Genomic DNA, 27088 nt, shown 5'->3' on the forward strand with positions numbered 1-27088 from the left:
AATATGGCACAGGATGAAGATATTCACTTCTCTCCACTAAAAAGGATTTGAGGTACATGACAATTTGAAATTTGAGGTACATGAAATTTGAGGTACATGACTCTCGCAATGATACCTTGTTTTGGATGAAATTTCGGCCTTGAAATTTTGCAAAGTTCCATTGGCCTACCCAAAACCCTAAACATCATTCGCAGCTTTAATTGATTACAGTAATTTATCTTTATATGGCATTACCTCATTTTAATTATTCAATTGCCTGCAATTTATGCTAATTATTTCGAGTTGACTTAGCAATGACGGCTTACTCCAGAAGAATCACGAAACCCCCTGACTGACTAGCAGGCCGGCCTTGCCAAGAAAGATATGACCTGTTGTATTGCAGTCTAGAGAAGAACGTGTTTCACTGTTTAAAAGCCTGTTTCCTAATTTCATAGAATGTTTGATATTTCAATTTGCCAGGAATTCTAAGAAAGTCAGTCGTCTTGTACACCAGCAAGTGCATCTGCTGTAATGATGGAAAGTCAAGATATTTTGACTCCCACCGCTGATCGAGCAAGATTTACAGTTTGTAAAACAGAAAATGAAGAAAACGATACTGCACCTGGAAATGCAAAAGGAAGCGAAACAAGCGAAGGTAAAATGAATAATTATTAAGGAAGGTCTCTTTCCTTTTTTAATGTAAAGTGATGGCTTACATTCTCCTATTGCATTTGTTAGAAAGTTGATTTATTCAAGTTTTATTTCAAGTTATGTCAAGTTTTATGCACGAACTTGATTTAGAGTTTTATCAAGTCTTTTGGAAAAGCAAAGAACGCACATATGATATTTTCTTCGCCCATTCAACAACTTCAGAGAGTTTTTTATTCAAATTTGGTTGTTTGTTTGATTTTAAATGAGATTTTTTTTAAAGCATCAACCTGCTGATCTCTTTGCTAATTTTAAATGAGCGGCAAGTGAGCTTAGAAAAAGCAAATTCTATTTTATATAGCTATTAAGGCCTCTTCTGTAAACTTATTCATATTTCATGACACTTATGGTAAGGTAAAACAGCGAGAAAACGGTCAATGAACCAATAGAAATAACAATTTGAGCACATTTGTGAATTCAATTGAGCGTGAAGTTGAGCATTGGCGCCAAGTTCAATTTGTTATTGTTTTAGGACTACATGGCACAGTCAAAGAGGACGCAATTGAAATCCCTTTACTCGAAAAGCAGAATGGACAGAACCGGAATAGCACAGGAAACCTTGCTTTATACGAAGTAAGGAATAATTTTTATTTTTCCAAGCAAAAATTGTTCAATAGCCACGTTTGCAAATAGACGAATAAACATTGGTGTAGGCCATTCTCTCCGATTCCGTAAGACGTTCTTCTAGCCCTTCTATTTAAATTTGTTCCATCTTCAGGGTGGTTATAAAAATACTGCTTGCCAAATAAATTCTTGTAAGTTGTTATTCAGCAGGCAGCTATGTTATTCAGGAGGCCGCTATATTAAAAATTTTGTATTCTACAACGGTAAGGAATATTTCGGCGAGCAGATCCTATGGATGTTTTGTGACTGCTCAAACAAATCCGTTCCAACTGGCCAAAAGCCATGAGTAATTTAATGTTTTTTCATAGTGAGCAGTCAGTTTTTGCACTTCTTTATGCTTTTATTTTGCGTCGAAAGTAGGAGAATTTTTCAAAGGTGCAAAATCCGCTTCAAACCTCGATACAGACTTGAGTTTATAAGTTGTGCCAGGCCCAGTCTTATGCAACGTCTGCAATGTCTTTTGGAAGTCTGTTATAGCTACCATAGGTTTTCATTTACTTGTAGGATTTCATGGTGATTAATACATTATTAACCTTATTGCATTTTCTTCCCAGATATGTTGTCACAAATTCATTTCCTTTTTGTATAATTTACAGTTTTTTTCTGTGATATTTTATTCAACACAAAATCCGAAATCATAAATAAATTAAATCCCCATCTTGTTCACACAGCTGACAATGTTTTGCTTTGCAAAGCTTGTTTGTTAATATTGAGAAAACATGTTCCACCACATCTTTAGTTTAAAATAATTTTATTTATTTCCATACTGTTTGGAGCATCCTAAAATGGTTAATGAGAATAAATTTTATTTTTTAAGGAAGATATCAAGAAAAGACCAAAGCTAGCCACACTGTTGGCTACTTTATCAAATTATGATGTCACAATACCTCCAACTAAAGGTGTTAAGCCAGAAATCGAGGCCAAGACTGAGGTAATAATGCTTGCTGTATAGAAATATGAGAATATTTTTAGAAAGACTTTGTTCTTAATTGTAAATATTTTGTAGTCAGAGGCATAGTTCTACGAAACAAGGGAGTGGAATGGGTTTGGCAGTTTTCTAAAGAATTTTGCTAGAAAAAGTTTGATTTGCAAAAATTTTGCATTACAAAGACAGCGGACAATAAGTTTCACGACCATGGACAATAAGTTTCACTGGTATTACATACTGATACTGATAATGACTCTAGAAAGAGTTGAAACGTTTATCATGGACTTGTCTATTTCATGGACTTGTCTATTAAATGGAAGTGTCAACATCATCATCATAAATACCTGATTTGTCTACTTATAACAGTTGTCGACTGTTTCAAACAATGTCTTTGTTATTGATCGTGATACTTCTTATCAAGTTTATTAACAAGCTGCAATTTCCGAAATCTCAATCTATAAAAAGACAGCAGAGCTCCATTCCCCATGCATGAATTGTATCACATTACCACCTAGCTGGGGCATACACTTGGTCAAAAATTAGGGGGCAAGCCTAGTGTTTTGATAAGATGATGTCACATTTCCCCATTGTTTTAGAACAAGAGACAAGTGTCCTTCAAAATGTTGGGGGGCAACTGCCCCACCTCGCCCCCTAGGTGTCTGCCACTGCAACCTAGTAATCAGAGGTAGTTTTTTGGACACTAGAAATCTAATAGATGCTGGTCCTTCCTTTTGAATTTTTCCATGTGATTGGAACTGTAGAGAGCTGGTGGCTTTCCTAACTTGCAAGTGAAAGTTTTGTCCTGACAGGGACTCTGGCCTCAGACTATTGGATCTGTAGTTTGTCCTTAACCATTGAGCCATCTTCAGATAGTTAAAATATGGCACATCATGCAGGCACCATGCACCAGTCTAAAAGTGGTGGGTGGGCTTAAAAGGGTGTGACAAAAAATCTTTTAAGGCTATGCCCTTTAGAATGCCAGAAAATGCCCCTTTTAGAAAATACTTGCTTATTTCAAGTGACTATTTATAAACAGTCTGATAAAGAGAGGATGAAAATTACTATAAAAATAGATGTATTTAGCTTGAGAATGATTAAACCCAAAGCTAACCAAGTTAGAAATTAAAGCTTATAATTGAACAAGATAAAACACCAAGAAAATGAGTAAAACGGGTTCCCCAGTCAAGAGGAACTGCTACCACTTAGAATCCGTTCCAAACAGGGGCAGACACTTGGTCAAATATTGGGGGGGGCAAGCCTATTGTTTTAATAAGATGACGTCACATTTCCCATTGTTTTTGAACATAATACCATTGTCCTCTAAATTATTGGGGGGGCCGTCGCCCCCCCCTTGCCCCCCCAAGTGTCCGCCACTGGTTCCAAAATTATGTTAGAGTAAACTTACCAAAAATTTTCTAACCCATTATTGCACAAAAGTGGAGGGGGCTTAGCCCCTGCTAGCTCAATGGCTGCATGGTCACTGACATCATAGGCAATATCTGCAGTTGTACAAATTGTCAAATATTAGAGTTATTTAGGTATATTGAAGATTACTTAATCTCTGTCAGTGTTTTAGGTATAATATTTTATTGAAGAAGGTTTAAGGCTCTTATATTATCTTAATCAAAAACATCTTTTCCTGTAGATGTTTGTCAATTTATTTAGCCAATTTGACAGTGATACTACCCAGATACTTTTTTCATGGCACTGTTAAGCCAGAGACAAAAAAGGAACTTCTGTAATTTGGAGCTCAAATTGGCCCACATATAATTATGTAGCAATTACTTTTCACACACTATCAAATAAGAATTGCATGGTTTGAAATTCAGTTAACCAATACCCGATGCTCTCTCCTTGCCAATAAGATTTATGTTTGTTATTTTCACTCAAATTGTTGCCTTTCACTGAAATATAAGAAGATCCTTTACACACTTTTGTTAGGTTTGAAATTGGTTTTCTTGGAAATTTGAAATTGTTAGGTTTGTTACCAGGTTTGAAATTCAGTTAACCAATACCCAATGCTCTCTCCTTGCCAATAAGATTTATGTCTTGTTATTTTCACTGAAATTGTTGCCTTTACTGAAATATATGAAGATCCTCTACACTTTTCTAACTTACAAGATGATTATAAACATCAAACTGCATAGGTTTTGCAGTCATTTAGATGTACAGTAATGAATTAACAAGCAAGTTTAGCTTTAGAAGACAAATTTCAAAGCTTCATACTTATTTTCAAGACTAGTTATCTATAAATGTTTTTACTTTGAAAGAACCTGGATGTATTTAATAGTTTATCTCTTGTTGCCAATATCCATTCTAAATGTTTTAATAGTCTGTGACATCCATCCTTATCACATCGAACAAGCTTGTTCTTCATGTTAGAAACAACAAAATCTCTTAAGATGCCTGTTTGAATTTCTTCCACCTTTTATCATAAAAGTCCTTTCAAGGGGATTTGGAAAAATCTATTTGACCTGGAAAAGAATCGACTCTGCCTTATCCCTTCCATTCTTTTACAATAATCAGGGTTTTGGTTTTGTTTGTGGCTACTTTGCGACGATTCTTTTGACCTACAAGGGTTATCAATATTAGATTTATTTCCAAGATTTGCGTACGGCACAGTGATGCCCTAGATTTAGTGTCGCTGTTTTTCATAATAACTGCACCATGTGCTCTGGTTGATAGCAAAATATCGATAATCCACTCAACTGTGGTTTGAATTTCTTCACGGTTCCTTTACAACGATAATACATTTCTTTCTTTCATCATTATACTACTAATCATTGTTTGTTTGGTTAGTGATAATTTTATCTGTTTACCGATTTATCTTTTGCGATGTAACCGACTTTTGGCTCGAAAGTGATTTTTCTAATGTGTCCAAAACTATTAACCTTTAATTTAACGTGTTATCGATGCTGAATCCAGTAAGTATAAACCTTCTCACCTGACAATTTCCTTGGACTATGGTTCTACTGGCCCTCCTCACGTTGTTCGAGCGCATGACTGCCCTATTTTCAGGGCTTTTTAACGGCAGTTTGTGTTGAGAATTTAATCTAATTTTCCATTTGCATGTGATGTTATTTTATTTAAAAGTGTTTAATGGCGTCAATTTTCGATAATAATGATAGCATGAAAGTCTTTACAGTATTAGAATGAGCTATACGCTCACACAATTTAAGCTCTCCACAATCATTTAAATGCTCTCAGTACCTATATATTCTTTCCTAAAATTCAAGGTATAAGATTCGTTCCATTCTAGGGAGCTCTCTTTTATCATAAAAATCTCCTGTGGGCTTAAACAAATGAAGTGAGGCTGAACATCGTTCCTAGACTTGCTCAATGATTTGTAGCGAGACGAAACTCGATCTACTAATCTTTTTCTGACGTCAATATTCAAGAAGCCCGTGATGCCTTGTCCCAGGTGGTCATTCAATAAGGAAAAGCCAATAGAGCAACTGTATACCACGATAAAAATGTGAAATTTCTGACAAGCAAAAATTTTTTGCTCAACTCGAAACAACCTTCATGTTTAACAAAGCAATTCTATTCTGATATACGGCTGTGATCAAGCTCTTGCTTCTTTATGCGTGAAAATACTAAAAAAGGAAAAAAAGTCTGTCTGCTATGGTTTTCTTTTGCACTTTTAAAATGTATGGTCTGCGATGAAATGTATTGCACTTGTTATCGATCATGCAACTAACAAGACCCTTTTTGCAGGTTGTCAAAATGGGGACCCTTTTTGGTGTCTATCTCCCATGCTTACAGAACATTTTTGGCGTTATCCTCTTCATTCGTCTTTCATGGATCGTTGGTACCGCGGGTGTACTCCAAAGCTTCTTCATCGTCTTTCTCTGTTGCTGTTGTGTAAGTATTACTTATTCTTGTAAGAACACCACCATTTTGCTTCAAAATTCAGGACTGATATTACATTTTCAATTTTTGATCAGTTCTCTCTAGTGTTCGTTGTGTTGTGTTGTGTTGTGTTGTGTTATATTGTGTTTATTGTGTTGTGTTGTGTTGTGTTGTGTTCAGTTATGTTATGTTATGTTATGTTATGTTATATTGTGTTTATTGTGTTGTGTTGTGTTGTGTTGTGTTGTGTTGTGTTGTGTTGTGTTGTGTTGTGTTGTGTTGTGTTGGATAAAGGGGCATTTTGGCCTGTAAATCTATGGCTAAGAAAATGAAACACTGGCTTTTCTTTTGGAGAGGCTATAGATCTCAAAGATATCGTGATAAGAACTGTCTAAAGGAGGTTTCCTACTTACGTTTTTGAGGACATGCTTTCATATACACATAACAACCACTCATGTCCCCTACATTTCATTCGCAACTTCTTGATTATACCTCTCGAACATTTTTGGAATGGTTCGTCAAAGAAATGCTTTCCTAATCTAGCCGCAAAATAAACGCTTGTTGTGACAGTGATTGCCTGGAAAGCTTTAAAATAATTTTATATTCTCGAGGTCTGATTACAGTCACAGCCGAAGGTCTCGTCAAAACATTGAAAATGAAGAGTCCTTTAATTTAATCGGAAGATAAAGTGAATTGTTTTGTCTTTCTGTTTCTGTAAAAATGACGCTAAAACGCTGTAGAGTTTTTCAAAAGCGCAAAAATGCAAAAACTTTTTTATCTGGATGAATTTTTCTCTTGTTCCACAGACTATGTTGACTGCCATTTCAATGAGTGCTATTGCAACAAATGGAATGGTACCAGGTAACTCAAATTCTCTGAATATCAACATTGTCCCAGTACGTCATTGTTTGCATGTACAATAAACTTTGTCCACCTGGACCAATGCTGGACTCTGTTACATCTACAAAGTGGAAATAAACTTGGAAACAAGTATTGTTTAGAAAAGTCTGTTTTTGGAGATTTTCCTAATCGAATTTTTTTAAAAGTATATCATGCTTTCAAATTGTTCTGATTTTGCAACAGATAATTTCCATACCGCACATTTAAATTTTTCTGACTTGAAACTGGGTATTTAACCCTTTCTAAACAGCAGAAAAACAGATTTGCTGTAGAGATCCATTTAAAGCCAGAGTTTATATTCTCACCTGCGCTCAGGAGTTTCCACTTGCCCATTCAGAAATTCGCATCAAGTTTTCATAACCAAACTTTTTCTAGGTGGTGGCTCGTATTTCATGATCTCAAGAAGCCTTGGTCCTGAATTTGGTGGCGCTGTTGGAATTCTCTTTTACCTTGGGACCACATTTGCGTCATCAATGTACATCCTAGGTGCTATTGAAATCCTCTTGGTGAGTTGTTTGTTTTTGAATAATCTTTCAGAAGTACAAACTATAGTTTTGTTTATGGGGAATGTTCCTTCTCAAAGTTAGAAAGACAGCTGGTTCAAATTGAAATTATGATAAAGGAGAGTCCATTCTTATTACTTCTAAAGCTAGGAATTTTCCTTGCTGACATAAATTTTGAAAATTCGGTCTTTTCCGTTGAGAGCTAACCCCACTTAAGGTCTGGGCATTTGAAAGCAGCTGATCTAATCGTTTCTTCGTACATTCACAACCAAGATTATGATTTTCAACGAAATTAGTCACATCTTAATTGACAGTGGTGCCAAATTATGGATTTCATGAGGCTAGTTTTCCACGCGAAATACAAAATATAGGAAGATAAGCAAATCCTCGGCTCTATGTCAGCTTAACTTTTCGGAAATTTAACGGAAATCTTCAGTCTCTTATAAATTATTTATCATTCCAACAATTCTTGATTACGACACTTTCTTTTGAGCTATCATCGACATTGCCCCACAAATTTGGGAGAGTTATTTCCATGGTTAGCATAGCAAACGGTTTGGACTATACTATTAGGGCTGTTTTCTTAGGTATTCCCAACATCCTCTGCGAGGTTTAGATACGAGTTCACAGTCTTGAGCCAGCGGGCTGGCCAATGGGCTTACGTGAAACCGCGAAACAGAGATTTAGATACGATTCCACCGTGAAACAGAGGTTTAGATACGAGTCCACCGTGAAACCGAGGTTTAGATACGATTTCACCGTTACCCGAGGAGTTAGATACGAGCTCACAGTCCTGAACCAGCGGGCTGGCCAATGAGCATATGTGAAACCGATTGACTGAAGGTGTTCAATTATTCAGGCAACGAGGATGATATAATTTGTTTCTCTATCTTTAATCTGGAAAACAATGGAGTTTGTGATGAAGAAATGTATGACAGAATGCTCTAACAATAATAAAAGAAGAAGAAAATGAAATGAAAAGAAACTAAGTTTGCTTTAGGATAAAAAGATATTATTTTATTTTTTAGACCAGTTTCATTCATCAACAGATATAATTGATAACAGATTCAATAAGAAAACTTTTCTCCTTCTCGTACACTAATTCAAAACTTTTTGCAACTCAAGTCTGGTTCTCCAAATCCAACCTGTTTCTCAGTTATTTTCATGGAGAGATTTCGCAGTTTTATATCAATTGCAAAATCTTTGGACATTGTTTTGTTAGACAGATATTCCGAAATGTTACTGCCAAAAACATTTTGTGGCAGATCTTTTAATTATCCGTAAAATTTTTCCAATGCAAAATAAAAGATTTTATTAAAACTTAACACACGCAGCCAAAGTCAATTTGCTTATGTTTAATAGAAAGTCAAATTATACAAATAGCCATGTTATTATCAAATTATACATTTTCGTCATCAATTTCTACATAAAAACATTGTTTTCTTCCTCATGGTCGCCACTTTCAATTTGATTGTGAAAACTACTGATAGTTTAATTTTGCAGTTAACTGCCTTCAAAATTTGTGAAGATTCTTCTACCGTTAGTCGTAGACCCTGCCCTCCAATCAACCAAAGATGTTAAAGGTTTTTTCTGTTGTGAATGTATAGCAATGTTCTAACGCTTTGTAGAACAGGACGGATATAAATTGCAACTCAGAGTTTATGCTTAATGCGTTCATCGGGCAGCTGTCTGAAGCCCCGTATGCCGGGGCGAAATTTTAGTCACAGTTAATTGACGTGTGTTTATTGTTGTTTGTTTTCGGCCTTATTTGCTATATTTCTATCGACTTTTCGCCGCAAGATTTCCATTGTTCGGAGTCCGTCGAGCATTTTGCTATTGTGACAATCCCTTTATTCACATACTCAATCGTTGCTTGATAAAATTTTGATTTAGAAAAATTATCGTTCCAAAAAATCTTATAAAATTTTTCTTAAATCAAATTTTTTCTCCAAAATCTAATGCAAGAAAAAAAGAGTTCGGATTGATTTTACTCTTTTTGAAACTCCGATTCATTTTTTTTAAAAAAAATGTATTGTTGGTTTACGACAAAGTGAGAACTTTGAAACTTTGAAGTATTATATGTAAGTCGTTCGACAAAAATAGCTCATTTAAAAGAATTCCCAATTAACTTTCGGAATTTATTTATCCTTATTCTCTTGTATCCTTTTTTTGTAATTTTGATTTGATTATCCGAATGCATTGTAGCATAACAACGAACAATGCTTCTGTTGTTTGTAGATTTGATGATAAGAAAATGAAATAAGTAATTTTGCACGTTGTTTAAATAATTGAGTGCATAACACTAATTTGCAAGTATATTTCCTTGGCTGTGGGTGATGTAAGATTTTATCAAAAGCTAATGTCGATAACAATAGCCTGGTCGAAACCTGAAAGTAACCATAAACAAATCTTAAACCATAAACAAATGCTCATCGCTGTTGAGGTTTTCTACACTACCTGGTCCTATGTTTTCTGATCTTTCTGATCTACTTTGAATTTCACTCTTTTTTTATAAGAACCAGTAAATTTAAGTTTAGGCTGACTGCTCTTAATTTTTTCGAAAATCTGAGGCTGGATTGTTTTTAATTTGTTCTTATATTAAGTGGGTATAAGCAGTGCTATTGCTAGCTTTTTCGCTCTAAGGAGGTGTTCAGGCCTCATTTGCCAACAAAGTGGGGGAGACAGTCTTAATTAGCTGACAAATTTGAATATTTACCGAAAAAGCACCCACACAACGATAAAAATCCTCGATTTTGAGAAAAAACGTTGTTCAAAATTACATTTTGCAGAAGCTCAGCTTCAGCTTGTTCTTAATTTGTTCTTAACTTTTGACCAGTTTTGAGGCTCGTGTTCTTATAAAAAAGAGTGTAATATTGTTTATTTTCTTTGTTAATAAAATTATTCTTTTTTCCCCAGACATACATCGCTCCTAGCATGTCCCTTTTTGGCGATATAAGTGGCGGCGGCACTGTCTCGCCGGCGATGCTGAACAACATGAGAGTTTATGGCACAATATTGCTCTTAATCCTGTCTGCTATGGTTTTCATTGGTGTTAAATATGTCAACAAATTTGCTTCAATCTTCCTGCTATGTGTCTTATTTTCAATATTGGCGATCTATGTCGGATTTTTCTCCGTACACGCCAGATCCTCAACCAAGTAAGCCATATTTTAATTTTTTTTCATTTCAAAAATCTTTATACACGAATTCCCTATCAGCTATAATACAAATAAGATAAACTACTTCTATTGCAATTACTTCTTTAATATATATATAAAATAAAGATGTTGCTGTTCTACCTAGGGATCGTGTTTTGTTTAGGGAATTTATTAACTTTGCAGGAATCCTTTCAAGTTTCTTTTAAACATGGAAATTGTGGGGCTCATTCTGATGTTTCTTGGAATCTCATTCCATGTTTTGGCCCCAGAGTGAAAGAAAATTCCCTTTGAGAATTCCAAATTTTGCCTTGGGATATCAATATCAAGCTGATTCCTTGTCGAATACCTGGATATCTCTGATCTAGTAATAAATTTACCTTTAATTATGATTTTCATTTCATTGAAACATGAGTATCTTAATGTTTGGTCAAAGTAAAATTCTCTGCACTTTTATACTCTAATTAACCAAACAGTTAGTCCTTATTCTTGAAAATTCGAATCGTTTACTTCCCGTTGTGATGTGTTTGTGATGAGATCACAAAGATTTAGTTTCTTGGCATTTTGGGAAAAGGTTTTTGTTTCATTTCTCGTGCCTATAAACATTGTGCTATTTTTTCATTCTTCCAGCCTTTGTTACGTCGACGATACGCTAATCGCAAAAAGTTTATATGGTAATTGCTCCAAAGATGATGTTCAGCTTGCAAAGTATGTTCAACAACAAATATCGCCTGCATACTGGAACACATCGAGTGTTTCCACGGCCAATGGCATACCAGGGATCACAAGTGGAATATTCACAGGTATGTGTACTCGTCGTTCAGGCGAGTTGCAAATGCTTATTGAAGAAATATGTTGGTAGTAGGTGAGTGGTCATTAGTGGATGGTGGTGGGTGAGCATTGTGGTCAAATTTTGATTGGCTGAGAGATAACAATGACTATTTTTTCCTTCAATGATATTGGCCAATCAGCGCACAGGATTCTAACAACAAAAACCCTTCAATGCAAAAATTAGGCCCATTTTGATCGTTTGAGCGCGTGTTATCACACAATCTACAAAGAACCTTGCAAGCCTCAGGAATCCCAATTCCTGCCAGATTTCTTGTCCAGTTTATCTAGACTTACTTAATGAGTCTCTGTTTGGCTATTGCCTTGCGTCGGTAAAGCGAGGCAATAGCGTTAAAATGAGGCCATAGTGAAAAGGAGGGTCAAAGAGCTCATCGTGGTGCATTGCTATGTGACTTTTTTGAACAAGTGTGCGATCTTCAGTGGCAAGTGAGATATTTGAACATCTTGTTCTTGCTGTTAGGAAAATCTATTATTCTCTCTTTGCTACATAAATCATTTTCACAAAGCGGTAAAGCTTGCTTTTGTAGACGCCAACATGGGAAGCATTGCTTTCCTTAACTTTGAGTGAACCTTATTGTAAATCGACTAAATGCCTTATGATCTTCAATGTTTCCTTTTTTTCCTCGCGCTGTACTCATCTCTCGGTCTTATTCATAAATTTTGTCAAAAACTGCATGGTTTTAGAAAATTACATTGTCTTCGTGTTTATGAATTGCCTAAGCTATCTCAACAATTTTGAGTATAGTGATGTTTTTTTAGATAATGGTGGAAGTCACTACATGAAGAAAGGAAAAAGCATCCATGGGAAGGACCACGCCCTGTCCCCTATAGTTGCTGATATAACATCAAGCTTCACTATTTTGCTTGCCATCTTCTTTCCATCTGTGACGGGTAAGCATATCGTTTAGCCATCAAAACTTTTATATTGTATCTAGCCATGGCTGATGAAGTAGAAGTAACATAACATTATTCATGATTCAAAATAACATTAACTACAGTGTTGGTCATGTGTTTAGGGACAAGAGAAAAATACTGATCGAGGAAAGAAAAATTTCGGGAAAATCGTCCACTATTAAAAATTCTCTGCTTGACTACTTTCATTGCATGTTTTCAGTTAAACTTTAATTCGAAAACTGCTTCTCTCGAAAAAGAATAAAGAACGTTTAAATCTTTATCTCCATTATCATTTTTTTAGTTTTGTTTTCGGGTACAGAAAAATAAGGAAGGGAGCTGTTTACTTGGAGGAAACCTTTTTAGTCATGTTCAAAAGTTTCTTTATTTGAACTTTTTCACCGAATTTATTTGCTGAGTCAATTAATTCGGTCAGGAAGCCTTCTTACGCAGGATTGATCAAGATAATTTTAAGGGCAACTCAAATTTCATAGCGATCGTTTAATGTTTAATTAATCTTGTAGCAACCTGTGGTGCAACTTATTAGGTTGTTGGGATGTAAATTTATGCATTATTTCAGTTTGTTACAAAACCTTAAGTTATGGAACTTTCCCAAAATGCTGTTAAACATACATACATACATACATACTTCTAACTTGAATTTTGTACCAATAGCTGCCAAAATCGTGACATATTCTGAGCCGAATTTAAATAAAAAGGTTCCTCTCAATCTATTTTCTTATATTTGGAATCATTTGTTTTTAAAAGTAACATTTATAAGGAATTTCCCAATCATATTTTGCAAAGTTTTCTAATAAACTTAGCTGTAATGTTTTATAAACTTAATTATATTAAGAAAAGTCAAAACGTCTTCCTTTTTGAAGGTATCATGGCTGGATCAAATCGTTCTGGGAATCTGAAAGATGCACAAAAATCAATACCCATGGGAACAATCGCTGCCATTGCAACAACGTCCTTTGTCTGTATCCTTCTGATGCGCAAATGCTTCGTCAGTGCCTCTTCATTTTGAGCCATTTCTAATAAAATTATCGGTTTCATAGCACCTATGTTGTGTGTTCCTTGATTCGAAAAAACAACCAGCACACAATCACTTCCTTTTTTCTTCTTAGTAAATTTTCTTCTACATGTTTTAGTTTTTATCTCTTTCGTATTCGTTGATGTTTTCAAGGATTACGAACAGTATTTTAGCGCCTCATCTGATAAGCGGGCTGACCTAAAGCTTTGATACGTCTTTCTGATTTTGAAGTTGCCCTTTTCAGCTCATTTTGTAGCTGACATGTTCAGTTCCTTGATTGACGCTAGATCTCACATCTGTTCTACTATTTGGAGCAACTACAGTTGGAGACCTTCTACGTGACAAGCAAGTTCTTATTGGTTTTACCATTGTAATGTATTAAACCTAACCAGTGAGATCAAGACTAAGTTGCCAATAGCTAATTAACAGGCTAGTGGATTGTCAAAAATAGAGACAATATTTGTGGCCTATTTGGTATCCTTGCATTTTACATTTTTGTACCGTTGGATGTCGATACTGGCGAACGTGAAATCGTTTTCTTCATGATAAAACCTCAGCCACTATTTTTTCGTGTCGTGTGTGATGGTTTGGTGTCGTTTGATTGTCTGGTTCACTTTACACCATACCGTTTCATTTCAGACAGTATGGCTCGGTGTATTCATACTTAGCATATTCACCTGTGTATCCCTGTAAGCAGAAGGCCAATACCGTGCTACATCGTATCCTCTTTATTTGAATACGGTATCATGTTAACGGGGGATGCCATTTTTTAACAGGCAAGGTGAGAGTATTGGTGGAGCTCTTGTCGTGGCGAATATTGCTTGGCCTAGCAAATATGTCGTCTTGTTTGGGTCGTTTCTGTCCACTGTTGGAGCCGGGCTGCAAAGTTTAACTGGGTAGGTGTATTCTTTTTGCTAATTTCTTATTAATGTGTCATTATTAGAGCTCTTAAACAGGGATAACATTTTGGTGAATATTGGCCTTGCTGGGCGGGAAGAGGACCCAGGGGTTACTCGGTAACTCACCCGATGCATATTTAAATACGCTATCATGTTACGAGAAATTTCGTATGAAATACACCAGCACTAATTTCTTCGCTAGTTTGTAACTAAGTCATCAAAAAATAAATCCACGTTACCCTATTTTAAGGGAAAAACTTTCGCGTGAAGAAACTTTCGCGTTTTCGCCTTGTTAGCCTGAATACGTGAAAGTTTGGATTGCGAAATATCCAAGGATTAGCTTCATAGCCCTCTTGGAAACTTTGTTGACAAATTATTGTTTTAAATGAATTTTTAATATTGCTTCCTTGGTATTGAGTGGAATAAAGATAGGAAAAAAGCTCAGCTGAATCATATGGTTCAGTAGAAATGTTTTTTCACTCGAAAATCATGATTTTTACCAAAATGCGAAAGTAAATACCAAAAGTTTTCTCAATTCGTGAAAATTTCTTCCCGCAAGCTTTTCCCTTCAAGTATGACAGACATTGTGAGTTGAAAATGAACACTATGCTGCCGCACCTCCGGTGACACGAAGCTTTGAATACCAAAGTTTATCATGAATTGTAAATGTATGACATGATTAATAACGTTTTGTTCGCAGAGCACCGCGTCTGCTTCAAGCCATTGCAAAAGACGGTATCATACCATTTTTGAATATATTTGCAACTTCGTCGAGAGGAGGGGAGCCGCACCGTGCGCTTCTTTTGACGATCGCCATCTCTGAGATTGGCGTGATTATCGCCAGTTTGGATGCAGTAGCTCCCATCATTACCATGTGAGTTGCTTGTTCTTAACGCAAATATCTAACAAGGGTTGCCTTCATCTTTGTGGAGACTTTTTTTGACAGACATCAGTACCGTAAATCCTCGAATTAGCCCAATTATTTTTGGACGAGGGCTTATTCGAGAGGGGGGCTTATGAGCATTTCTTTATGAGCGTTTAATTAATTACTACCAAAAGTACGAATTTGCCGTGGTAATTCAATAAAACGCCATAGGCAATCTCAGATGGCAAAAACCGTTAAATTGGGGGGTCCAATTCGAGAATTAACGGTAGCAGTGGGGCTTATTCGAGGGAAGCTTATTGACAGTTTGTAGTTTTAGAGTGAAGGCGTTATTCGAGGGGAGGGCATTTTCGAGGGGGGTGGCAATTTGAGGATTTACGGTAATGATTAACAACAACAGATTATAGATCTTGACATTTACTTAGTGGGTTTTTATGAATATCAGTCTGTTGTCTAGTTTTCTGTTAGAGACGGTTGCCCTTTTTTGGCCCCTCAAGATCAAAAACTGTCATATCCCACTAAAAGCCAATCCCGAAGGGCTTATTTTGCGAAAAATGATTTAGAGTGGGGGTATTTTTGAGAGGGGTTTTTTTCGAAGGTAGGCACTTATTTAGCAGCTGCCAAAAATGTTACCAGGGTAAATTTTCTTCTAATATTTAAGACTGGTCTGTATGCTAAAAAAGGCAGATATATTGGGATAAACCTATTGCTATCGAGAAAATACCTAATCCCATTGGGGCTTAATCGAGGGTGAGGGTTGATTCGAGAGGGGTCTTATTCGAAGATAGACACTTATTTAGCAGCTGCCAAAAATGTTACCAGGGTAAATTTTCTTCTACTATTTAAGACTGGTCTGTAAGCTAAAAAAAGGCAGATATGTTGGGATAAACCTATTGCTATCGAGGGAATACCTAATCCAATGGGGGCTTAATCGAGGGTGAGGGTTGATTCGAGAGGGGTCTTATTCGAAGGTAGGCACTTATTTAGCAGCTGCCAAAAATGTTACCAGGGTAAATTTTCTTCTACTATTTGAGACTGGTCTGTATGGCAGATATATTGGGATAAACCTATTGCTATCGAAGGAATACCTAATCCAATGGGGGCTTAATCGAGGGTGAGGGTTGATTCGAGAGGGGTCTTATTCGAAGGTAGGCACTTATTTAGCAGCTGCCAAAAATGTTACCAGGGTAAATTTTCTTCTAATATTTAAGACTGGTCTGTATGCTAAAAAAGGCAGATATATTGGGATAAACCTATTGCTATCGAGGGAATACCTAATCCCATGGGGGCTTAATCGAGGGTGAGGGTTGATTCGAGGACTTGCAATAGTTTTTTTCTTTTGTTATTTCAGGTTCTTTTTGATGTGTTATGGTTTTGTCAATTTCGCGTGTGTTTTGCAATCACTTCTCAAGGCTCCTAACTGGCGGCCAAGATTCAAATTTTATCACTGGTATTTACAATGATTTCTTTCGCTTTTATGCCGAAGTAACCATACTTTACAACCTCAAGTGTTTTCTACCATTTCGAAAAGAATTTCTCCTGCAATTATGGCTTGAAAGTTCGCTCTTTGTTTCCTGCCTAGATAGTCTTAGATTTTTCAAGTTTTTTGTCGTTGAATCCCTCGTTAGCACAAAGTGCTGTTGACAACCAATTTCCGCTCATTTTGTTATAATTTCGGCCCATACCCTGATCGAGAGCCTTTCCTTTAAGCTATATGCCCCATTGAAATGTATTTTATTTTTATTTCTGAATGTTTTATTTCTCCTTATGGCAACAGACCAAAGACGCTTTGAGACTTTTTACCAGTTTGTGTCTTCTGAAGCACAAAACAAGTACTTCTCCAGTCTGTGGATATTTTTCGTTCTTCTATGGATATAAGTCTATCATTTCCCTATTTCAATTAAGGTGCCAATTAAGCTTCAAGAAAATACTCCATGCTTAGTTAGTTTTTATGAATGACGATGTGAAATTCAGATCGAAAATTTTACTCAACAATTAATATTTTGAAATTTTCGTTTTTATTGGAATTGAAATTTCATTGACATTCAGTCGACCCTAGTTAATGAGTTGAATTTTCCAGATTGAATTGAATTGATCTGCTTTTTGTTGACAGGACGACCTCTGCTCTAGGCGTAGCATTCTGCCTCTCTTTGATGTTCATATCAAGCTGGTATTATGCCCTCGTTGCCATGCTTCTTGCCTTAGTCATCTATAAATACATCGAATTCAGAGGGTAAGCATGTTGTTCTCTTTACCCCGCAAATATTCTTTTGGCGTAGCAGCTTAAGTTTTTTTTCAATTTCAACTATATATTATATCAACCGTTATATAATATCTAGTTTTATTCAAATTCGTAAAAATTTTCTTCAATAACGAGCTGTCCTTCTTGGTTTTGTAAATTAAGTTTTCGCTCTTTAAAATCAACCTCTGGCTTAAGGAAGTTTGCGATTCCTGTCTAGGATTTTCAGCCAGCTAACAACGAATTTTGCTGATTGAAAAAAAGTTCTATCGTGCGATAGTTGGGATAACAGGAAATTTTCATTTTAATTCCACCCTATGGAGTCGAAATAGTATTTCTTTGTGAATGGGGGAAATGGAGTGGAATGCAATTACTGTGTTTGTAAGTTATTGATTGAACCTTAAAAGGCAAATCATCTGTTTCTAGCTGTTTCTTTTCATAAAATGCTGTTTTTAGAGACTTGATCTCTAATCGTGTTACATATTTCAATGTTCTAAGAACTGAAACAAAAACTCGAGGCCCATCAAAGCTTGATAATGGAGTTCTGTTAATCTCGGAGCATTGAAAAAGTACGGGCCTAGCTTTTACATAACTGCTAAGAGCTCTTAAAACCAAAATGAAGTTGCTGGTTTGGGCTCATTTGAAACCATACTATCAACAAATTCAGCTTCTCGTTTACTTGGATAGGGGGGGGGGGGGGGTACCTTAACATGTTTGAAGGTACGGGGACGTCGGTATCAGTTTTTGAAATATGTGCGGAACTATGTGTAGTATTTACGTTAGTCACAGATAAGACCCCCTTCTAAGCTACTGCTGTTGTTGTTGTTATCACATATAATTGTTATTCCGTTGTGTTCTGTTCTTCCCATAAATGGCGTGATTTTCTAGTCTAAACTCTAGGTACAGACAGGTTACAACACTACTGATACCATTTGAAGAAACATGCAGAATTATGGGTACCATTTTGGGGAAATATTGCAAAATTGTTAGGAGAGAGATTTTGGGGCATAGGACTTGCAAAATTTGGTGGATGATTTTTTATGTGCTTTAAAAATTTTGTTTGCTCTGCAGAAATATGGGTATAGTTTTCATCATGTTTGGGTCATATTTTTTCAGACATTTGCGGAATTATTAGGAGTTCCAAATTTTTAACCAAAATGGCACGTCTCCGTTCAAGATTAGGCATAGTTTACCCCCCGAACTTGGATTTAGCCTTAACAGTTTTTTTCTATGATTTTTTAATGAATTTCACAGTTTGCCTGTAAGAACTAAAAGCCAATTCACAGTGAGATATTGTATAAATAAAGTAATCTGCAATTAAATCCTCAATCCTTTTTCTTTCAGTGCTGAAAAAGAATGGGGCGATGGCCTACGAGGGTTGTCCCTCAGTGCTGCCAGGTACAGCTTGCTCAGGTTAGAAGAAGGATCAATGCACACAAAGAACTGGAGGTAATGGTACTAAGATTATCTTCAAAGATAATGTCAAATGACTTTGATATCCGATCGATGATGCTAAGGTGCTTGTTGCTGACGTTGAGAAAAGCAATACAGTGCCAAGTTAGCCCAAAAATTTGTCTTTAGTGAATAAAGTAACTAAAAAGCACAAAGCTACTAGAATGTTTTGTTAATCAGCTTGTTGCAAAGAGTTTTTACTTCGAAAGAATGCAACCTTAAGCCACGTGGTACAGTAAATCCCTGTATATTTGATGGTACAGTAAATCTTCTGTCGTCACGAAAGACAACTATTGCCAGGCATAGCCAACCAAATTCATTAAAATATGCCTTTCAATTAAGACCTTATGTCAGAACCTTTGCACCTGCAAATCCTACATGATTTTTCATATAAAAGGCCCAAGAACAAACTGATTTTTGAAAATGTCTTTGAAAAATCAACCTTTTTCATTTTGCCTCAGACGAACAGAAGTGATTTTAGTTAGCTGCCTAAAAAACAAAAAATTGCGTTCAGATTTTTCTTTCTAAAAAGAAACTTTCTGTTTATATCTCGAAGTAGCTTCGCTGACCCCCAAGAAACCAGTTACTTGAAAAACTCTTGAAACCTTTAAAATCGTGAAGAATTGTCCTCTTGCTAGTAATATGTCATCCTTTTCCAGACCACAAGTTCTCGTTCTCTGCACGACGATGGATTGCCCCGAGGTTGATGACAAATCTTCAAAATTGATTACTTTAATCAGTCAACTCAAAGAAGGTAAATTACTAGCGACGTCAGTGTGTTGATTGCATAGTGTATTTCATAGGTAACGTAAATCAATGCTTATTGGAATCATCGGTGTTCCAAAAACATTTAATGCCGTTTGTCATAAGAGTGTTGGTTAAAGGCAAGTTAATGCAAACATACCAACACCTCAGAATGTTTGTGCAAGTGTTTATTTTTAATTTAGAAAAAAGCTAAAAAATGAAGAATCATATACGGTGGTAAGTTTTTCTTGCCCAAATTAACCGCTCTAATTTTTACTCTTGAATGCCTAATAAATCTATTTCCCTTTGTTATTATTATTTACTAGCAGGAAACTTTATTCATGCTAGAAGTGTGCATAAACGGTGAGGCTTGAATATTGCCAGAAAGTATGAATTTGGTCTTTTTCGGATGTGCTTAGGAAGATATCAATCATCCCATGTCTCTTGGCTCTCCTGTTCTTTTATTCTCTATTAAACATCGGGGTTTTTTAGGAAGTGTGTCTCTGAAAAGTGTTAAGGTGCAATGCTTGCCAAAAGTCCTGGTTCACTAGGCTAGAAGATTGCATAACTTCAGTAACACACCCCCCCCCCCCCCTCTCTCTCTCTCTCTCTCTCTCTCTCTCTCCAATTGAAACAATGTTGAGCAACAACAGGTTCAGAGCTTGAAATTCATCCCATGTAACTCTATCAGCTAGGGTAAGTAATAGGCTTTTGAACCATCATTGTTTTGGGGGAGGGGGACATTTCTGTATCTTACCGGCAGGAAACTTTTATTTAATCAAAATCTTTCATCGAACGCAGGGTGTTCCAAGGACTTTTGGCATGGTTTGTAGTTTAGGATACTTGATAGCTAATTATTGTTTTCTTAGACGAATATAAACGGTTGTTTTAACCTTTTTGTTTGGATTTTTTGCTTTCTTATTATAGTGAGACTCTCTCGCCATTTTTAAACTTTTATTTGTGTGATTCATCTTGTAAGCCATTTTGTTTTAGGCCGTGGATTAACAATCGTTGGATCGGTTATGCATGGTAGTTACTTGACCTCTACTATCGACGTTGATGAAGCAAAAGAGGTTTGTTAATTTTCTACATTGGGAATGAAAATCTTTAATAGCAATTCTTTTTAAAAGTTTTCATTTCCTTGTCACTGTAGAACGTATGTTCAAAGTGGCTTTCCGTCTGACATTCCTTAGGGTATAAAACGTCAGAATAAGGGTCCAAAAAAACAAAGAACAGCTTTTTCGTTTTTATGGAGATCGATTCAAAAACTGCTTGATCAAAAGACAACGGGGCTCTGCCAATTACCTGAAACGTATCGTCGTTATAGAATTGTGTATGTAAGAAACTTAACTGGAATGTCAGGCACCTCGGAGTAGCGACTTTCTACCGTCCAGGGTAGGAAAGCACAGAGGTCTTTCTAAACGACTTCAAACGATCTACAATAGACGGGTCACCAGTAGATGTATATGAATTTCGTTATTATGTTGCTACTACAGCAGTTGGCTTGCTTCACCTTAATTCATGAAATAGTGTGTGTGCTTGATGGGAATTGCGTGAACTATCTGAGCTCTAGCGAACATCAGTATATGCAGAGACTTTACAATTCAAATTCGGTATTCTCGTTAGCTTGACTTTGATGTCTCTCTCTTGCTCATCGTTGCAGAATCTAATGGAAACAATGAAAACAGAGAAAGTTAGAGGATTTTGCAAGGTTGTTGCTGCCAAAGATCTATCAGAAGGATACTCATTCCTGTGAGCTCTTCAATTAAAAGTTCTCTCTCAATTTACGCTTTGCTAGAAATCTGCGGATAAATGTTTGAGTAAAGGGGTTCAGAATTCTGTTTCAAGGTGCCAGTTTAGAAGTTGCTACTTGAGGGCGTTTATTGGTAGGTAGGGGCCTTTGTATGATCCAAAAGCTTTATTTCCTAATTTGAATGGAAAGAAATTTTTTTCAAGTATGTTTGTGATATGACAAAGCTTGTTTATCCTGTTCTAATTCTGAAATGATTTAGTGCTTTTTACAACACTTGCTGATTTAGCGATTTAGTGATTTAGTGATTTAGTGATTTAGTGATTTAGTGATTTAGTGCTTTAGTGCTTTAAAACTTAAGTCACACACAGAAACGTTTCTCTAGAGCTCAAGACAATTCATGTCATTATACATTTTTTATAATTGTTAAATTCATTCCACAGTTTATAATATTCACTCCAAGCCATAGGCTAACATGTTACAGGGACTTTAACATATTGCCTTTTTGGTTGCTCTGTTGGTTTATCTCTAATTTGTTGTGTATTTCTTCGCTCAGGATTCAAAATGGTGGCTTAGGGGGACTGACGCCGAACACAGTGATTGTGGCGTGGCCTAACGACTGGAAGGAAAGTCTCTCGGCCACAACCTTTATCAGTAAGTTTACTGACAAAATAGATCAAATTATTGTTACCAAATGCCCCATTTCAAGTTTCTCTAGAGTTCAATAATGTTGCACAATCTATGATTTATAGATAGGGTTGCTGCCGCTCATTTATTCCTTCGGTACCTTGACTAAAAACAGTCCCTGGCTGGTATGCAAAATGACAGTGTATCAATCAAAATGACGATTATATACATATATAAGTTATAGTATTGTTTATAATAGTGATGATTCAAAGAAGGTGACATCTCTACCAAAATTACCTACATTACCGAACAGCTTTTCTGGGTTTTTAATTTTTCATTTCGTTTTCCGAATACCGCTTCCCTTTCCCCCAGAACCGTCTAATTGTTTCTGTTAGTATTATTGAAAACTTTCAAAAGCATTGTTCGTTGTCTCATATACCATATACCATAGTAAACTAGCATTGTTTTAAAGAGGAGAGGGAACATCTATTGCCCAAGATTAAGGCCACGAATCTGCTTGAATTCTTTTCAGTAACTCAAATATTAACACATTTCTTAACATTTCTACGAGATCACCTTCATTTGAAGCATGAAAAACGATAGCTTGGTAGCCAGCGTTGGTTATCAGGCTAGAAAAACGAATTATGCAGTAAAAAGTTTTTGCTAAAAAGGTTTCTGCAGAGAAACTTTGCCCCGGAGAAGTTGCAGCCTTTCGTTTAAATATAGAACAGTTTTTTATGATAGCAAGTTATTTGGAAATTGTTTCAGAAAATGAAACACGGGATAAATTAATTCTAGCTGACTGCTGATCTTTTCCAAAAGAGTTTCTTAATTTACAGAAACGCCTCTAAGAGTTTTATTTTATTTTTTATGAAATTAAGCGAATGTAGTTTGAGATATCTTTTTCGCTTTCGCAGATACGGTTTGCGTCACGGCTGAGAGGCACGAGGCCATGTTGGTTGTAAAAGACGCTGAAAGTTTTCCTGAACGCCAAGACCGTGAGGAGGGCAACATCGACATATGGTGGATTGTGCATGACGGGGGGATGATGATTTTGATGATGTTTCTATTGAAAAGACACAAAACCTGGAGGAAATGCAAGCTCAGGATATTTACTGTTGCTCGTATCCTTTGATGGATGTTCATTTTGACATCTGAATTTCCGTTTTCGTATCTGAACTCGCAATTGCAAGGATTCAATTTTTATCTTTTTTCATCACGTTGTAGGGTGCCCTGTGTCGTCCATTTTAGGTCGCCATTTTGTGTTGCTTTGGTCGACGATCCCGGACAACCGCAATTTTTGTAAAATTCTACTTTACTTTTTCCCTGTAATTTCAAGTCCCCCCTTTTTCCCAGAAGCAATGTTGGATAGGTAGTTCTATCATTTTTGATTCAAAAACAAGCATTCAACATTGAATCAGGGCAGAGAGGGAGTTATTTTAAAAGGAAAAGGAAAGCATCAGCCTCCCTTGAAAAATTAGAAGCATCAAACTTTTCTATTTTGGCCGGGATTGCTGTCACTCCAACCAAACAAAGAAAGGGGAAAGAAAGATTGATAAAAATTTTTATTCAGTATATCGTCAATTGCGTCTTCCTGTTGTTTTATCAAAGATCTACGTAGGTAGAATTTGATGCTACAAAGATTTTTTTAGGGAACAAGAACCCAAAACAAGCGGAATGGTTTTCGAAATTATAGAAAAATATTCCCACTAATATTTAAGACATATGACAACTATGACAAGCTTGCCTCACAGTAGAAGTTTTATTGCTCGATTTGGTGGACGTGGTTGAAGTCTAGCAACCGTGTTGTTTTCCCACGGTTATCGGCTTTAGATCTAGTTTATAAGCTAATGGCTTTGAAGGATTTAGGTTTCAGTGAGATTTAAATCCTCTTTAGAGATCAAGAAAACTCGAAGTTGAGAACTAAAAGGAATAAATGAATAACTAAACACTGTATCTATTTTACAAACTAAATTGTTCTCTTAGTTTTGATCAAGCCAGAGTTACTTTTATCTGTAAATATTTGTGGCATAAACTTTGAAGGTGTATATCCTTTGTTGATTTTGATCCTTGCAGTGCAAACTTAAAATCCTAACATTTTCCTAGGGCGTTATTGATTATAAAAGAGAAATATTTTCAGTTCTCGGAAATTGCCGCAGAAATTCTCAAGAGACAGATCAGAAAGGAAGCGAATTCAAAGCCAGACATCTGTAGGGAAAAAATTTGAAAGTCATAATGGCCTTCACCTTTTTGCAGTCTTGCCAGCCGTAAATTGTTTTTATAAAATTAATAAAAGCTCATGGTGAACTCAACCTGATAATTTGAAAAATATTTCCTTTACTGCTTGCACAGAAATGGAGGATAACAGTATACAAATGAGGAAAGACCTTTCAAAATTTCTTTACAACCTCAGAATCGAAGCTGATATAGAGGTTGTTGAAATGGTAAAGAAGAAAGATTTTAGTCTGAAATTTCTAAGCTTGTCTTTTTCCAATGCAACTCGCATATTATACTCGGCACATCGGGCAAAATTCCGAATAAGGTGAATTTTTCGTGTGTAAGAAACACATAACTTACAAGAATGAAAAACCATTTGCACAGAATTTTGATGTTCTTAACTAGAATTTAAATACATAAGATTTCAGATTAATAGACTCTTTCAACATTAGAATCGTTTAAAAAAGTTAGAGTGACCTCAGAGAAATTTCCAGCTTCATCAAATTTGGAAAGGTTATTTCAAATTTAACAACTTCTATGCATTACGGTTTATTTAATGGTTTGATTTTCAACTTTATAAGATCAAATCAATTTTTAAATTAACACTGTTTTTTGAAGAACTCTTCCTTGTCTCATTATTTCATTAAAAAGAGAAGAACTCTTTTTCGTAGCTTGATCAAGACATTTGTGCCTATACATATGAGAGAACTTTAATGATGGAACAAAGAAAAGTCATTCTAGAGAAAATGAAATTATCGCGAAAAGAAAGTCGTGTCGAGGTTTGTCAAGCTATTTTTATAACAGATATTTCTTTGATTGTCTGTTTTTTTGCACCACTTCTAATTGAGAATCAAAAAGCATATCAAATTTTGAAACTTTTGTCTCATCTGCGATGTGCTCATGTGAACAGGTCTGTCAATAGACGGTGGACCTATGTTTTTTACTCCAGTCCGGAATTTCGCACGTTCGATCACGTTTTGGGATTTAAAAGCGTTTTATACTCACATTGAATCCTGAAAGACTTGTTGAATGCTGATGAAGTACGATGTGCATGTAAAGTCGCAGAAATATTACAAAAACAGCAAGCTTTACAAAATGAAGTGGTTTTTTCACAGGTCCAGACAATTGTAGAGGCTGCGCACAAGCCCCGGTCGGAGACAATTTTAGCAATTGAGAAGCCAATACCGGAAGAAGATGAAAGCGGTAATAAAAGCCCGGACAGTGTCCGGAGGGATTCGACCCCTTCACACAAAGAGAGTGAAAATACACTGAAGTCGGAAAACACTCAAAAACCGTAAGCTGGTTCATGTTGTTTACTGTTTACATATTGATCTCAAAGATGAACAGGCTTAGCTGACAACATCAATACACAGCCATAATCAGAAATAGCTTAGAAATGAAACAAAAGACTGAAAGTTTTATGAAGACTTCGAACTTTAGTTTGTTTATTGCCATGCAGCAAGAAGAAAAGTTTTTTCACCGTAAGACTTTTCCAGATTCACTTAGTGCAGCCATGTTTTGTCCGTAAACGTGGAAGAATCTCAAAACCAATAGCAAGTAACATCTATAATTCGACATTTTTACCGATTATGCAACTTCGCATGATAGACAATTGTCGCCCCAGAAGCAATTCAAAATGGGTAATAGGAACAAAGGCCTTGATTTTGATTGGCTAAATGTTCATAAAACCGCATCTTGGTCACATGGAAGCTGAGGATTACATTTGTGATGCTGAGCTACCCTTATTTTCGCAAGAAACGAGTATAAAATAATAAGAAAAAGTTAAGAAACTGAAGTACTCGAAGGAAAAAGGTTAAGTAACGATAGGATTTTGAAAATATCCAGTGTTCCGAAATTTCGTGAAAATTCGTCAGTATGATTGGCTGGTTGGTGTATGACTTGAGGTACAAAGAATTAAAGTATATTTCCCTAATCTAAATCCAGTATTAGATCGAATGTTGAGTTGCTTTGATTTTTGTACTGAAATGAAATGTAAATTTTCAATGATCTTGCTTAATTAAAAGTATAGCAGCCTTGCGATTTTGTGCATCCACTATCCTTCTTCTATAAAAAGAGTGCTGTTTTACCACACCGTTTGTTTGTTAAAATGCCTTTTAATGCCTTTACAGTGATGGCATCAACGTACGACGCATGCACACAGCAGTCCGGCTTAACTCGGTTATCAAAGAGAAATCCTGCAACTCAAGATTAACCATGATCAACCTTCCAACGCCACCCAGAAGTCTCTGCAATCAAGATCATTGTATCTTCTCAATCGGAATTTAGATTGAAGTATCTTATATTCTTCCTTAGAACCTTCTTCCTTATGTTTAAAAACCGAATGATTATTTCAAAAATTGATCAAGGACGTCACAAGTAATCCATATAACAATACTTTAAGTTTTAAAGCCTAAACAATGATCCTAGATTTCCTTTTTTTGGATTTACATTTTATTTTGGCATGCATAGATTTTCTGGTAAAAATTCAGACATTTTCTCTTAACTGAGGCTGAACAGATATGGAATTCATCGACGTATTGACTGAAGGTTTGCCAAGAGTGATCATGGTGCGAGGGGGAGGCCACGAAGTCGTCACTATTTATTCATGAATTTTAATCCGGATTGCATTTCAATGCTAACCTGGATTGCGTTTCAATCCTAATCCGGATTGCATTTCAATCCTAATACGGATGCATCTAAATCCTCGTCGGGATTGTTTCTCGTTTATTTTTCTTTATTGAAGAATTGATTTTTTTTTCAATTAAAGAAAAATTAGAAGTTGTAAAATCTACCAACTGCTGTAGATGTTTATCTCGTTTAAGAGTAAATTTTTATGAAGAGTTTTGTCATTC

The 27088-nt window shown here is 36.0% G+C and overlaps 1 protein-coding gene across 1 annotated transcript; it reads left to right on the plus strand.

Moving 5' to 3' along the window:
* The first annotated feature begins 326 nt into the window (after positions 1-326).
* LOC135690762 (solute carrier family 12 member 4) lies at positions 327-27087 on the plus strand. Its single transcript, XM_065208416.2, has 26 exons — positions 327-634; positions 1160-1260; positions 2129-2242; positions 5957-6103; positions 6898-6952; positions 7367-7497; positions 10411-10652; positions 11280-11452; positions 12258-12389; positions 13274-13372; positions 13713-13770; positions 14202-14321; positions 15025-15198; positions 16559-16657; positions 17321-17440; positions 18791-18895; positions 19558-19652; positions 20636-20715; positions 21306-21394; positions 21949-22046; positions 22937-23143; positions 24372-24463; positions 24908-25015; positions 25352-25530; positions 26366-26499; positions 26754-27087. The coding sequence occupies exons 1-26, from the start codon at positions 511-513 to the stop codon at positions 26843-26845; spliced, it is 3168 nt and encodes a 1055-aa protein (XP_065064488.2). The 5' UTR covers positions 327-510; the 3' UTR covers positions 26846-27087.
* Position 27088: the final 1 nt, after the last annotated feature.

The sequence above is a fragment of the Rhopilema esculentum genome, chromosome 4 (genome assembly GCF_057945365.1).
Source record: "Rhopilema esculentum isolate cy_ngs chromosome 4, ASM5794536v1, whole genome shotgun sequence".
NCBI classification, from domain to species: Eukaryota; Metazoa; Cnidaria; class Scyphozoa; order Rhizostomeae; family Rhizostomatidae; genus Rhopilema; species Rhopilema esculentum.